This window comes from Neoarius graeffei, chromosome 13, assembly GCF_027579695.1.
Source record: "Neoarius graeffei isolate fNeoGra1 chromosome 13, fNeoGra1.pri, whole genome shotgun sequence".
Classification (NCBI taxonomy): domain Eukaryota; kingdom Metazoa; phylum Chordata; class Actinopteri; order Siluriformes; family Ariidae; genus Neoarius; species Neoarius graeffei.
The window spans coordinates 34,333,594-34,348,750 of record NC_083581.1 but is presented as its reverse complement, the minus strand read 5'-3'; the positions used below and the strand labels follow the sequence as shown (position 1 = coordinate 34,348,750).

Below are 15,157 nucleotides of genomic sequence, written 5' to 3'. Positions count from 1 at the left end.
GGCTGTACCAAGTACATCTGTGAAATTCTTGTAGTGACCAGAATCATCTATCACTGGATCTGGAATATACTGACGTTGAGTCGGGCCCCCTTGCCCATGCCATCAAACTCAGCACCAACTGACACAGTATCACACTTGGCATAATCAATCTCAGTGTCTGGCAGCAGTTTTTCGGCTACATCTTTGAGGATATCTACAAATGACTTCTTGCTAGGCAGCACGGTGGTGTAGTGGTTAGCACTGTCGCCTCACAGCAAGAAGGTCCGGGTTCGAGCCCCGTGGCCGGCGAGGGCCTTTCTGTGTGGAGTTTGCATGTTCTCCCCGTGTCCGCGTGGGTTTCCTCCGGGTGCTCCGGTTTCCCCCACAGTCCAAAGACATGCAGGTTAGGTTAACTGGTGACTCTAAATTGACCGTAGGTGTGAATGGTTGTCTGTGTCTATGTGTCAGCCCTGTGATGACCTGGCGACTTGTCCAGGGTGTACCCCGCCTTTCGCCCGTAGTCAGCTGGGATAGGCTCCAGCTTGCCTGCGACCCTGTAGAAGGATAAAGCGGCTAGAGATAATGAGATGAGATTTCTTGCTATTCACCCTTACCACACGATTTTTCACGTTTTTTTCATCTCATTGCTGTCAGTCACAATCGTGACCGAAATCAGTGTTGTTGGATCCACTGCTTCTGCCATTTTTGTTGTTTTGATGATGCTTAAAAATTCAGCCAATGAGAATCGCCGGTACAAAAATCCACCAATAGGAACACGTTTTGCATCTAATGTCGTTGGATAGTAAGGACTGGAAGCGCCAAAACTAGCCAATCAGTGACTATTTCACTCAAAATGGCCATTATTTAGAAGACGTGTTTCTTGACCGGCCTATATTGAATTTTTTTTCAGGAGAAAAAAACATTTATGGTGCATCAAAGAGAGTTACAGTCACGGAAAACATGTCGTGATTCTGGGGGTTTGATTGCGAGTCAGTTTTGCTACAGACACAACAATATATAGTGGTTGTTGACGTGCGCTCAGTTCCAAAAAAATGCGTGTTTTAAGGGTACCTGCATTCAAGCTCATGTAGCAAAAAATCCCCACCTATCATGGTATATCACGGGTAATATTTTTTAGTTCGTACTATAATTTGGAAGAAATACAGCATAGTGGTCATTGCAAAATTTTGTTCTGGGTATATGTTTTACTGAATGTCAGACATTCATCATTGAGTTAAATGACCAGATCAAAGGTACTATCGGTCCTTAGATAGTAATTACTAGTATGGAGTCCGAAAGCGTCAATAATTTTGCAGCCACAGAATGGTGTCTGAGAACAATCTTTTTTTTGTAGATTTTCTTCCCACCCGGCCGCTATATTTTTATTTTTTTTACTACCAAATCATCCACCCGGCCATTTTTTAGGGAAGTTTCAGCCCACCCGGCCGCGTTACTGCCAACAAGAATAACTTTAAGGCTGGCCCCATAGACAAAATATATATTTTGTTTATGGTTGCAACATACTGTAAATGATATACATGTAAGTGCTACTCCAATTTATATTGCAGTTACAAATGCATAGCACAAAGCCCCAGTAAAACGTAGATAGTTGAGCTTGGTAAAATGTTGCCTTAGAAGACGTCAATAATTAGGTTTTTTTTTTTTTGGTTTGTGTTTTGTGTAACATTTGCTCACATCAGGAACCTACTAGATCCTTACAGTAAACTTGCACTAAACGTTTGTATGCTTTCATCTGCTTCCCAGTGATGAAGCTAGTAGTTAACACCAGATAATTCACGATGTCTGTGTAATTCACACTCGGCCACATCTGTACATCATCTTCATACCTCACAAGCTCACATTGCTGTATGGATCCACCCCTGAACATTCTTTTATCTTTTCCCTGTACCTGACCTTGTCACTATTACTCAATTCGTGATATATTTGTGAAAAGTTACAGTTCGCCAATGTACTCTCCTCGGTCGCCATGGATGCTGTCCTGCAAAGATGGTGGACACAGCAAAATCAGAGAGCATCATAGGAGATTCGTGACATAAGTGCAAACGGTCTATAGATGACTTGCAACCACGTGATCAAAACGTGCTACGTCATGAGCGTCTGTCATGATGGTGGATCTACAGAGCAACTAGGATGGCAGCTGCTGAAAGCGTGTCTGTAAACGATGCTGAATTTTCTCAGTATTACCATGATTTGAGCGATTGAGCGCAGATAGATGTGTGTGGTTTTGACCCATATTATTTTAAAAAGTCAGACTTTTCTGAAGATAAGACGCTTCTACCGACCATCGAGTATGAATACAGGACACTTCGTTCAATGACCATTTCGTCCAATAGTTAAGACATTTCGTCCAAAGCCTTTTTCATACGCACTATCAATTATTTTATATTTCAGGTGTTTGTTTGAAAAAAGGAGGAATTCTCAATGGAATCTGACTGAAGCAAAACACATTTTTGTAAAGCAAATCAGTGCCATAGTATGTGTGCTTCGACACTAAAGATCACACTAAGGGGGGTTAACCACATCGGCTCGTGCCACTTGCTGACTCTGGGATGAGTTTAACTCCTTTGTCATTGCAGGCTGCTCGCTTGCATGTTTGTTTTCGGCTGGATCATGTTAAATCTTCAGGCGCTGAGCAGCGCTCTCATGGGGGCTTCGTTCATGAATCCTGGGCTGAGGCGCTGTCTTACTGACCTGAGACCATGCTCTTTCGAAGGGGGCAGCTTAGAGGGAGGTGCCTGTAAAATTTGGCTCCGCTCTGAGCTCCGTTGGCCGAGTTATTAATTTTTAAAGCCGGCTGGATCATGTTAAATCTTTAGGTGCGGAGCAGCGCTGCTGCGGGACTTGAATTCACGAACACAGGAATACCTGAAATATAAAATAATTGATAGTGCATATGAAAAAGGATTTGGACAAAACATCTTAACTATTGGATGAAATGGTCATTGGACAAAGTGTCCTGATTCCCTCGTCTCTGTACTAAGCCTCAGAGTTTCCTCACCCTCTTTCCAAATCACGGACAGAATTCTAAAAAATCGGAACGTACCACAGTCACGAGTACTGTTGTGACCACAACCATATACAGCACAAAGATATGGCATAGCTAAAAGAACACTTAAAGCAGTGGAAAAACAAAGAGAGTTGTGCACGCGTGACTATGTTTTGTATGGAATGTTGCTTGACCCCGCATTTGTATATCCACCAACATGGCCGACATCTGGGTTTCTATTTTGCTTTGATGTCACTTGCAAGTCAAGGATACCGTGAGTAGAGAAAAACAAAATGGCGGCGCGTGTTGCTGAACCTACTGAGGATGAAATAAAAACTCTACTCAAAAACAAAACCCCCCAAAACACAAAAAAGCAGCAAAATATGGAATGAAAGTATTTGATGGTAAGAACATATCTTTTTTTATTTTTCAAGAATTATTATAGCATTTTTCACAAATTGCTCCTGTCATTTCGCTGGTTTGTTTACATTCTAAGCGTAAACGATTTGGTTGGACATTTTGTATAAAGCTTTTATTTATCAAATTTGTAAAAAATAAATAAATAAAAATGCTCTGTTTCTCAAAATCTAGTGAATGTGGATATATACTAGTGCATCTAAAAAATTATAATATTGTGAAAAAGTTCAATATTTTCCATCAGTTATTTAAGAAAGTGAAAGTGTTATATATTATAGACTCATTACACATAAACTAAAATGTTTCAAGCATTTTTCTATTTTAATTTTAATCAGTATGGCATACAGTACTAAAACATAAAAAAACCCATCTCAAAATATTAGAATATTTCATTTCGAATTTGAGTAAAACAGTATGAACATAGTGTATCTCTCGGTCTAGTTCAGTACACACAACCACAATCATGGGGAAGACTGCTGACTTCACTGTTGTCCAGAAGATGATCACTGATGCCCTCCATAAGGAGGGTAAGCCACAAAAGGTCATTGCTGAAAAGGGTGGCTGGAAAAGGTGCACAAGCAACAGGGATGGCCGCAGTCTTGAGAGGATTGTCAAGAAAAGTTGATTCAAGAACTTGGGAGAGCTTCACAAGGAGTGGACTGAGGCTGAATATAGAATATACTAGTGCATCTCAAAAAATTTGAATACCATGAAAAAGTTCCTTTTTTCATAATTTAATTCAAAAAGGTAAACTTTCATATATTCTATATTCATTACATGCAAAGTGAAATATTTAAAGCCTTTTTTGTTTTAATTTTGATGATTATGGCTTATAGCTCATGAAAATCAGAAATCCAGTATCTCAAGTTATTAGAATATTCCCTCAATCAAAAAAAGGATTTACAATACAGAAATGTCCAACTTCTGAAAAGTATATTCATTTATACACTCAATACTTGGTTGGGGCTCCTTTACCATGAATTACTGTATCAATGCGGTGTGGCATGGAGGTGATCAGTCTGTGGCACTGCTGAGGTGTTATTGAAGCCCAGGTTGCTTTGATAGTGGCCTTCAGCGTATCTGTATTTTTGGGTCGGGTGTTTCTCATCTTCCTCTTGACAATACCCCATAGATTCTCTATGGGGTTCAGGTCAGGCAAGTTGGCTGGCCAATCCAACACAGTAATATCATGGTCAGCAAACCATTTGGTAGTAGTTTTGCTGGAAAAGGAAATCAGCATCTCCAAAAAGCTCGTCAGCAGATGGAAGCATGAAGTGCTCTAAAATCTCCTGGTAGATAGCTGTGTTGACTTTGGACTTGATAAAATACAGTGGACCAACACCAGCAGATGACATGGCACCCCAAATCATCACAGACTGTGGAAACTTCACACTGGGCTTCAAACCCCTTGGATTCTGTGCCTCTCCACTCTTCCTCCAGACTCTAGAACCATGATTTCCAAATTAAATGCAAAATGTACTTTCATCTGAAAAGAGGACTTTGGACCACTGAGCAACAGTCCATTTCTTTCTCTCCTTAGCCCAGATAAGACACTTCTGACATTGTCTCTAGCTCAGGAGTAGCTTGATATTAGGAATGCGAAAGTTGTATCCCCTTTCTTGAAGATGTCTGTTCGTGATGGGTCTTGATACACTGACACCAGCCTCAGTCCACTCCTTGTGAAGCTCTCCCAAGTTCTTGAATCAACTTTTCTTGACAATCCTCTCATGACTGCGGCCATCCCTGTTGCTTGCGCACCTTTTCCAGCCACCCTTTTCAGCAATGACCTTTTGTGGCTTACCCTCCTTGTGGAGGGCATCAGTGATCATCTTCTGGACAACAGTCAAGTCAGCAGTCTTCCCCATGATTGTGGTTGTGTGTACTGAACTAGACCGAGAGATACACTGTGTTCATACTGTTTTACTAAAACTCGAAATGAAATATTCTAATATTTTGAGATGGGTTTTTTATGTTTTTGTACTGTATTCCATACTGATTAAAATTAAAATAGAAAAATGCTTGAAACATTTTAGTTTATGTGTAATGAGTCTATAATATATAACATTTTCACTTTCTTAAATAATTGATGGAAAATATTGAACTTTTTCACAATATTCTAATTTTTTGAGATGCACTAGTATGAAAGTTTACCTTTTAGAATTAAATTATGAAAAAAAGGAACTTTTTCATGGTATTCTAATTTTTTGAGATGCACTAGTATACCTCGTCGGCTATCAACTCATGTATGACTATTTCGTGGAATAACTGTTAATTATCTCATTACAATAGCACCTGTCAAGGGGTGAGATACATTAGGCAGCAAGAGAACAGTCAGTTTTTGAAGTTACATAGGCCACAAAGGCTAGCCCATATGATCCAATCCCACAGAAGAGCTACTGTAGCACAAACTGCTGAAAGGCGGACACCTTTCTGTTTTAGGCAGCATTAACCTTTTCAGCAGGTTGTGCTACAGTAGCTCTTCTGTGGGATTGGACCATATGGGCTAGCCTTTGTGCCCTATGTGAATCAATGAGCCTTCGACACCCATGACCCTGTTGTCGGTTCACCAGTTGTCCTTCCTTGGACCACTTTTGTTCGGTACTAACCCCTACATACCGGGAACACCCCACAAGATGTGCCATTTTGGAGATGCTCAGACCCAGTCATCCAGCGATCAAAGTTTGGCCCTTGTCATAGTTGCTCAGATCCTTACGCTTGCCCATTTTTCCTGCTTCCAACACATCAACTTCAAGAACTGACTGTTCTCTTGCTGCTTAATAATATATCCCACCCCTTGACAGGTGCCAGTGAGATAATCAATGTTATTCACTTCACCTGTCAGTGGTTTTAATGTTATGGCTGATCAGTGGATAAGAATTAAGGAATAAAATAGGAAAATAATCAACAAAAGGGTGGTATGACACTCGCGGCCTCATAGAGTTAGTGTTACCACCCAAAACCAAATCAAGGTGTTATTCCTCTTATACCACAGCAAGTTGCCAACAATCACAATTTCGTTTATTAATGAACAATACATGCTTTAATAACCGCTTATACAGTCGTAGTTAACAAGTTAGTTTGTTTTATTACTTACTGCTTATAAAATAAACAGTTAAAATTGTTACCAAGTAAACAGAAAGGCCTCATGGCTTAAAACGTACTGACTGTTACAAAGCACTAACACTGGAGACTCTTCCACAAAGGATAAAAAGTCTCCTTACATGTCAACAATTATATATTTTTCTTTATTTTTTTAAGCAAGTTGTTACTACAGAAATGATAAGATTAGAATGAGCACACTAATGTAAACATGTGATCCAAACTCCAGCTGGAATTATTGTCAGAAGTGCTGTTATAGAAAATGAAATAACACCTTCTGACCAATCAAAACAAATAATTCAACAGTATAATAAAAGTATGTGGGATAAAATTTATATTTCATTCAGCAGTGAATAAAGCCCCTTAAATAATATTTCCTTTATTTCAGTCCTACTGAACAGTCACATCGAGGTTTATACATTTCACAGAACAGCAATCATATAAATATAATAAGATACACAATAAGCTTTCATACAGTCAACATTTTCATTCTCAAACACCATCAGATTTGTTCAATCAAATAATCGAATGTCTGTTTGTATGAGAATCAATTTTCACTTCAGCAAATCTTCAGGACCAAATGAGACAGGTAGGAGGTCCTTTACAGTCTTCGTTATGAAAGAGCCATCTGGTTTTGACAAATAAACTTCCCATTGCAGGCCAAACTGTGAAAGGAAGAAAAGCTCTGACATGCATTGATACTGTAGAATTACAAAATCAAGTACTTCAGAATGTAGGGTTGATTTGAGCAAGAAGCAATATGGTCAGTCTACAGCATGATAAAAAAGAAAAGAAAAAAAAACAACTAACCTCCCTCATGACCTGTCTGCAGCCACCACATGGTGAGATGAAAGTATCTACCATGTCACTATGAAAAAAAAACAACACCCCCACACATTTATGTTTATAAAATCATCCAAAATGTGAAAATTTCATTTATAAATAATCTAAAAGTAAATATTATTGATTAGAACCTGGCTATAGCAATGGCCTTGAACTCTCTATGTCCCTCTGACACAGCTTTGGAGATGGCAACTTTTTCAGCACAGATACCAAGAGTGAGGCAAGCGTTTTCTACATTACATCCTGTACGAGGAACAAGAAAAACAAAACATATCTAACTCATTAAAGTAATCATTAACAAAAAATATTAATTATAGAAATTTTCACTAACTTCAGATCAGACAAAACGTACAGTATTTGGAGCTAAGAGTGCCATTATTATTTGTCTTCTTTAGCATTGTGCTAGAATAACAAGAAGACAGAGTCATCTATATCCCCCACCCTATATACCAACTATATAACAAGCTTCAAGATATTATTTGTCACATTTTTCAAGTTCTGCTGCAGGAAACCAACCCTACCACTTTACACTGACCTCAGCAGCCCATGGCATAAACCCACCAGACCTTTGGTCCAGGTGAGCTAAAAATTAAAATTGCTCACATTTCTTAGTATCAAAAGGCACATATACATTACTTAATCAACACATACAGTGGTGCTTGAAAGTTTGTGAACCCTTTAGAATTTTCTATATTTCTGCATAAATATGACCTAAAACATCATCAGATTTTCACACAAGTCCTAAAAGTAGATAAAGAGAACCCAGTTAAACAAATGAGACAAAATATTATACTTGGTCATTTATTTATTGAGGAAAATGATCCAATATTACATATCTGTGAGTGGCAAAAGTATGTGAACCTTTGCTTTCAGTATCTGATGTGATCCCCCTGTGCAGCAATAACTGCAACTAAATGTTTCCGGTAACTGTTGATCGGTCCTGCACATCGGCCTGGAGGAATTTTAGCCCATTCCTCTGTACACAACAGCTTCAACTCTGGGATGTTGGTGGGTTTCCTCACATGAACTGCTCGCTTCAGGTCCTTCCACAACATTTCCATTGGATTAAGGTCAGGACTTTGACTGGGCCATTCCAAAACATTAACTTTATTCTTTTTTAACCATTCTTTGGTAGAACGACTTGTGTGCTTAGGGTCGTTATCTTGCTGCATGACCCACCTTCTCTTGAGATTCAGTTCATGGACAGATGTCCTGACATTTTCCTTTAGAATTCGGTGGTATCATTCAGAATTCATTGTTCCATCAATGATGGCAAGCCATCCTGGCCCAGATGCAGCAAAACAGGCCCAAACCATGACACTACCACCACCATGTTTCACAGATAGGATAAGGTTCTTAGGCTGGAATGCAGTGTTTTCCTTCCTCCAAACATAATGCTTCTCATTTAAACCAAAATTTCCATTTTGGTCTCATCTGTCCACAAAACATTTTTCCAATAGCCTTCTGACTTGTCCACATGACCTTTAGCAAACTGCAGATGAGCAGCAATGTTCTTTTTGGAGAGCAGTGGCTTTCTCCTTGCAACCCTGCCATGCACACCATTGTTGTTCAGTGTTCTCCTGATGGTGGACTCATGAACATTAACATTAGCCAATGTGAGAAAGGCCTTCAGTTGCTTAGAAGTTACCCTGGGGTCCTTTGTGACCTCACTGACTATTACACGCCTTGCTCTTGGAGTGATCTGTGTTGGTCGACCACTCCTGGGGAGGGTAACAATGGTATTGAATTTCCTCCATTTGTACACAATCTGTCTGACTGTGGATTGGTGAAGTCCAAACTCTTTAGAGATGGTTTTGTAACCTTTTCCAGCCTGATGAGCATCAACAATAATTTTTCTGAGGTCCTCAGAAATCTCCTTTGTTTGTGCCATGATACACTTCCACAAACATGTGTTGTGAAGATCAGACTTTGATAGATCCCTGTTCTTTAAATAAAACAGGGTGCTCACTCACACCTGATTGTCATCCCATTGATTGAAAACAACTGACTCTAATTTCACCTTCAAATTAACTGCTAATCCTAGAGGTTCACATACTTTTGCCACTCACAGATATGTAATATTGGATCATTTTCCTCAATAAATAAATGACCAGGTATAATATTTTTGTCTCATTTGTTTAACTGGTTTCTCTTTATCTACTTTTAGGACTTGTGTGAAAATCTGATGATGTTTTAGGTCATATTTATGCAGAAATATAGAAAATTCTAAAGGGTTCACAAACTTTCAAGCACCACTGTATACCAACTTTCAAGACCATACCACTCATAGTTTTCAAGTTCTGCTCCGGAAACAAAACCTACCCCTAAAACTAACCTGAGAGATTAAGTCTGAAATTGTTTCCATGGAAACATGAAAAATTAAAATTTCTCAAATTTCTTAGTATGAAAAGGCACAGCTACATCACCTTGTTAACATGTATACCAAGTTTCAAATCTGTATCATGAATAGTTTTGGATATATGCTCCGGAAACAAACATTGCTCTTAGAAACTAAGTCAAAATCTATTTATGTAAACATTTGAAAAATACTTTTTTTTTTTCAGAAATCCAAAATAGCAAAAGGCACCAGTTCACATGTTGCTTGATATGTTTACAAAGGTTCATGAAGAAATCTTCAGTCATTTTATAAAGATATGGCCCAGAAATGAAAATGTGACCAGATGGATGGCCAGACGGACGGACAGATGGACAGAAGGAACCTGTTTCTATATCCCCCGCCAAACTTCGTTTAGGCGGGGGAATAATAAGATTAACTGCTATAACCAAGGTTAACTGGCTATCATCATATTGTTCACCAAAATCATCATACTAGTGTCAAAATGAAGAAAATCACCCCTCTCATAACAGGACAGGTCAGTTTGGGCAATATCAAATGTATTGCAGGCCAAAATGTGATTGTGGCAGCGGGGGTGTGGTCAAGCGTCGGTCTGTGACCAGAGGGCGGAGTCAGGGAAGGTAAGTGGCAGAATCACTGCACCTGATGTCTATTAACGTTTGTGTGTCTTCCCCAGTGACCACGCCCTACATAAGGAGAGAGAGAGTAGAGGAAAGGAGCTCTCTCCCCAATCAAATGACTTGTGTGTGTGTGCGGGTGACTGGGAGAGTGTGGTTGCAAAGCTGAAAAGCAAAAAATAAAAGTTTTGAGAACTCAGTTCTGGCCTGCCGTCCTTCTGTGCTCCACCCACCCCTACAAATTGCAACAGTGATGGATTCTTATTGTAGTTACCATGGCAACAAGTGCCATGTGCTTCTGTTTTATGTGGATGTACAGTGCCTTACAAAAGTATTCATCCCCCTTGGTGTTTGTCCTGTTTTGCCGCATTACAAGCTGGAATTAAAATGAATTTTTGGGGAGTTAGCACCATTTAATTTACACAACATGCCTACCATTTTAAAGGTGCAAATTGTTTTTTTTTTTTATTTTGACACAAACAATAATTAAGATGAAAAAACAGAAATGTGGAGTGTGCATAGGTATTCACCCCCTTTCGTATGAAACCCCTAAATAAGAGCTGGTCCAACCAATTCACTTCATAAGTCACATAATTAGTTGATTATGATCCACCTGTGTGCAATCAAAGTGTCACATGATGTCTGTATAAATCACCCTGTTCTGGAAGGACCCTGACTCTGCTACACGACTAAGCAAGCAACATGAGAACCAAGGAGCCTCCAAACAGGTCAGAGACAAAGTTTGTGGAGAAGTATAGATCAGGGTTGGGTTATAAAAAATATCCCAAACTTTGAATATCTCACAGAGCACCATTAAATCCATTATAGCAAAATGGAAAGAATATAGCACCACTACAAACCTGACAAGAGAAGGCCGTTCACCAAAACTCACAGACCGGGCAAGGAGAGCATTAATCAGAGATGCAACAAAGACACCAAAGATAACACTGAAGGAGCTGCAAAGATCCACAGCAGAGATGGGAGTATCTGTCCATAGGACCACTTTAAGCCGTACACTCCACAGAGCGGGGCTTTATGGAAGAGTGGCCAGAAAAAAGCCATTGCTTAAGAAAACACGTTTGGAGTTTGCCCAACAGCATGTGGCAGACTCCCCAAACACATGGAAGAAGATTCTCTGGTCAAATGAGACAAAAATTGAACTTTTTGTCCATCAGGGGAAATGCCATGTGTTGCACAAACCCAACACCCTGAGAACACCATTCCTACAATGAAGCATGGTGGTGGCAGCATCATGCTGTGGGATGTTTTTCATCTGCAGGGACAGGAAAGCTGGTCAGGACTGAAGGAAAGATGGATGGCACTAAATGCAGGGCAATTCTGGAGGAAAACCTGTTTGAGTCAGCCAGAGGTTTGAGACTGGGATGAAGATTCACATTCCAGCAGGACAATGACCCTAAACATACTGCTAAAACCACACTGGAGTGGTTTAAAGGGAAACATTTAAATGTCTTGGAATGGCCTAATCAAAGCCCAGACCTCAATCCAATTGAGAATCTGTGGCATAACTTGAAGATTGCTGCCCACCAATGCAACCCATCTAACTTGAAGGAGTTGGAGCAGTTTTGCCTTGAGGAATGGGCAAAAATCCCAGTGGCTAGATGTGCTAAGCTAATAGAGACATACCCCAAGAGACTTGCAGCTGTAATTGTAGCAAAAAGTGGCTCTATAAAGTATTGACTTTGAGGGGGGTGAATACCTATGTACACTCCAGATTTCTGTTTTTTCATATTAATTATTGTTTGTGTCACAATAAAAAACAATGTGCAACTTTAAAGCGGTAGGCATGTTGTGTAAATCAAATGGTGCTGACCCTCCAAAAATCCATTTTAATTCCAGCTTGTAATGCGACAAAACAGGACAAACACCAAGGAGGATGAATACTTTTGCAAGGCACTGTAGTTTGTTGGCCATGTTTGGATATGAGTTTATCACCATAATCACATGGTATTAGGACTAGAAAGTAGAGAAGTTGGGATATTGCTCCTTTGTTACCTGGGATAAATGGGTGTGGACACCATTTTGGCCGTCAATTTGAATAACCACTTGATTCATCTTTATAGTTAACATTTTAAACACACTTTACATAAATTTCTCAAAATGGTTATGTATATTACCAAACAATGTCAGGGAGTTTTGAATTTAATGTGATAATAACTGGTAGTCATAAACTAGCAGCTCGCTGACATCGCCTCATGAAAAGAAACAAAGAAGCAAAATTTGCACACCAAATAAGTCTTAGTCAATAATCAAATTTCTCGAACCCCATTAAGTTTTGTTGTGGTTACCTGACAGGATTTTATAAACTTGTTTCTTCCCGTTGGTGTTGGGCATATCTAGTTTTAACGTCCGTACTTTTCTTTTGGTATAATAATATTTTAACTCGTTAAGCTAAACATACCACAGATGTTCTTGTATTAGATTTCACTAAAACCTACACAAGTAGCCTAATTGGAGGTCACAATTTTAGTTCCTCACAAAAAAACCACACCCAAAAACCCTCTGCAGTTTGCCATGTTGAACAGTTTTCTTTTATAGTTAATCTTCTACTTTTCCATGAACCCTTCATTTAACATTGAGCTGTGAAATGTGGCAGTGTTACAACAGACACACTATATTACATAATCTCTCTAAACCATGTGATATTTGCTGTATTTGTATTTTTTCCACTGGCACTGACTTGATGTCCTCAGCTGTTCACGTACAGAGACCCAGTGTTTGCTTGACAGACTAGAAACAGCATTTGGAAGAATAATTTAAGCCATAGCTGTGTTGATTATTAGCATCAAGCGGTGTAGTTTGTGGTTCCTTCTAGGAAACACCACAAAGAGCTTCATGCACTAGAATGTCAACCCAATATTATCTTTACTATTATTTACAGTAGCCTACAAGTAGTAGTAGTAGTAGTAGTAGTTTATAGTAGCAGTAGTATTTATAGTAGTAGTAGTAGTAGTAGTAGTTATAGTAGCAATATTATTAATAGTAGTACTCTTAGTAGAAGTAATTGTAATAAATACTAGTTAGTAGTATTAACATTAGTAGATGTAGTAGCAGTACTATTAACAGTAGTAGTATTAGCAGCGGCATAAGTAGAAAGTAATAGTAGTCGTAGTAGTAGTGGTGGTGGTGATGGTGGTGGTGGTAATAGGCGCTCTCATCATTTGGCATCTTTGAAAATTTCACTTCACTGTAAAAGATTTCTTGACATGAACCCTGAAGCCACATAAACAGTTCAGATTGTATTCCAATAGTTCACTGAACTCTTGTAGTTAATCAGTGATGAATGAACATCTAAAATGTAACGTATCCTTACCAGTAAAGACTGTTCCATCATGTGTGAGTAGAGCTGCTCCTACTCTGAACTTGCTGTACGGAGAGTAAGCAAATTTTTTCGCTTCCTGAGATATGATAATTAAATCCTGTGGAGTGCTGTTGATTTTAGCCATTATAATAACATCTGGTAAAAAATATCTAGTGAAAATTTTCCTGCTCCAGGACACTCCAGACACAACTGAAAGTACGTGTGTGTGAGCATGTCTGAGCCTGTGGGTGGGTGTATATGTGTGTGTGTGTGTGTGTGTGTGGACTGACTAATGTAATGATTACAGTAATGGGAATGTCACATTTCTCAGAGGACGTTGCAACAGTTTGATGGCGAGGTAGTGACATCCAGTCAAACATGCTTTTCAAACACACCTAGAAATATTGCTGGTTAAATAGTGGCTATTGGAAATTACAATACAAAATCTGTAGAAAGAACTAGACATGTGGCAGAGAAAGACTCAAGCAAAGCATGTTTAGCTGACTTCAGTGAATAATCACAAGTTCAGTCACAACAGAAATGTTCACACATTCGTGAAAAGAGTCAGACAGGGGTTGTACTTCCTGTGAAGTACAGTATGTTGTCACAAGCCTTGACTCATCACATCCTCCACATACTGTATAACTCTGTCATTGTACTCAGTGGAAACTACACTATTGTGTATATAGTGCAGAAGAAAAAACAACACTGCCTTCATTCAGATAGGATTAGTCAACATATCTGAGGGAACATCTCATCTCATCTCTAGCCGCTTTTATCCTGTTCTACAGGGTTGCAGGCAAGCTGGAGCCTATCCCAGCTGACTACGGGCGAAAGGCGGGGTACACTCTGGACAAGTCGCCAGGTCATCACAGGGCTGACACATAGACACAGACAACCATTCACACTCACATTCACACCTACGGTCAATTTAGAGTCACCAGTTAACCTAACCTGCATGTCTTTGGACTGTGGGGGAAACCGGAGCACCCGGAGGAAACCCACGCGGACACGGGGAGAACATGCAAACTCCACACAGAAAGGCCCTCGCCGGCCCCGGGGCTCGAACCTAGGACCTTCTTGCTGTGAGGCGACAGCGCTAACCACTACACCACCGTGCCGCCCTGAGGGAACATATGTTTAAAGAATAACACATTTACTTTTAAAGCTGAGGAACATCCAAGAAACAAGTCCCTGTTACAGCAGCTATAGACCCTTTTCAGTCACGTGACCTTCGTAAACGCGACCACCATTCTGGACATGTAGCGGACTTCGGCTCGAATTGCTTTGAATGCGAGGAAGGCGACAAACGGAGAACATACAAGAAAAAGGAGCGAGATGCAGAAAACACCTTCGCTATCCAGTGATGTAGGGCATTTACAGGGCGAGCAGAGGGAGAGGTATTTGCAAAAATTGAGGTTAGCAGGCTTAGAGAGCGACGTTTATCTGCTTCCGCCTGGATTGTTCACTGACGTACGGAAGTACACGAAGCCCTCGTCTTTACCTGACTTCGGCCCACA

General features: G+C 39.8%; 2 protein-coding genes across 3 annotated transcripts in view; one reads left to right on the top strand and one right to left on the bottom strand.

Annotated features, from left to right (window-relative positions):
• The window catches only part of zmp:0000001088 (trypsin), an 88,401-nt gene that overhangs the window by 5,892 nt on the left and 67,352 nt on the right, over window positions 1-15,157 (top strand). The gene's annotated exons all lie outside the window — the stretch shown is intronic.
• cdaa (cytidine deaminase a) lies at window positions 5,910-13,918 on the bottom strand. Its single transcript, XM_060937610.1, has 4 exons — window positions 13,650-13,918; window positions 7,477-7,588; window positions 7,313-7,370; window positions 5,910-7,167 (listed from the first exon to the last, which is right to left on the bottom strand). The coding sequence occupies exons 1-4, from the start codon at window positions 13,780-13,782 to the stop codon at window positions 7,057-7,059; spliced, it is 414 nt and encodes a 137-aa protein (XP_060793593.1). The 5' UTR covers window positions 13,783-13,918; the 3' UTR covers window positions 5,910-7,056.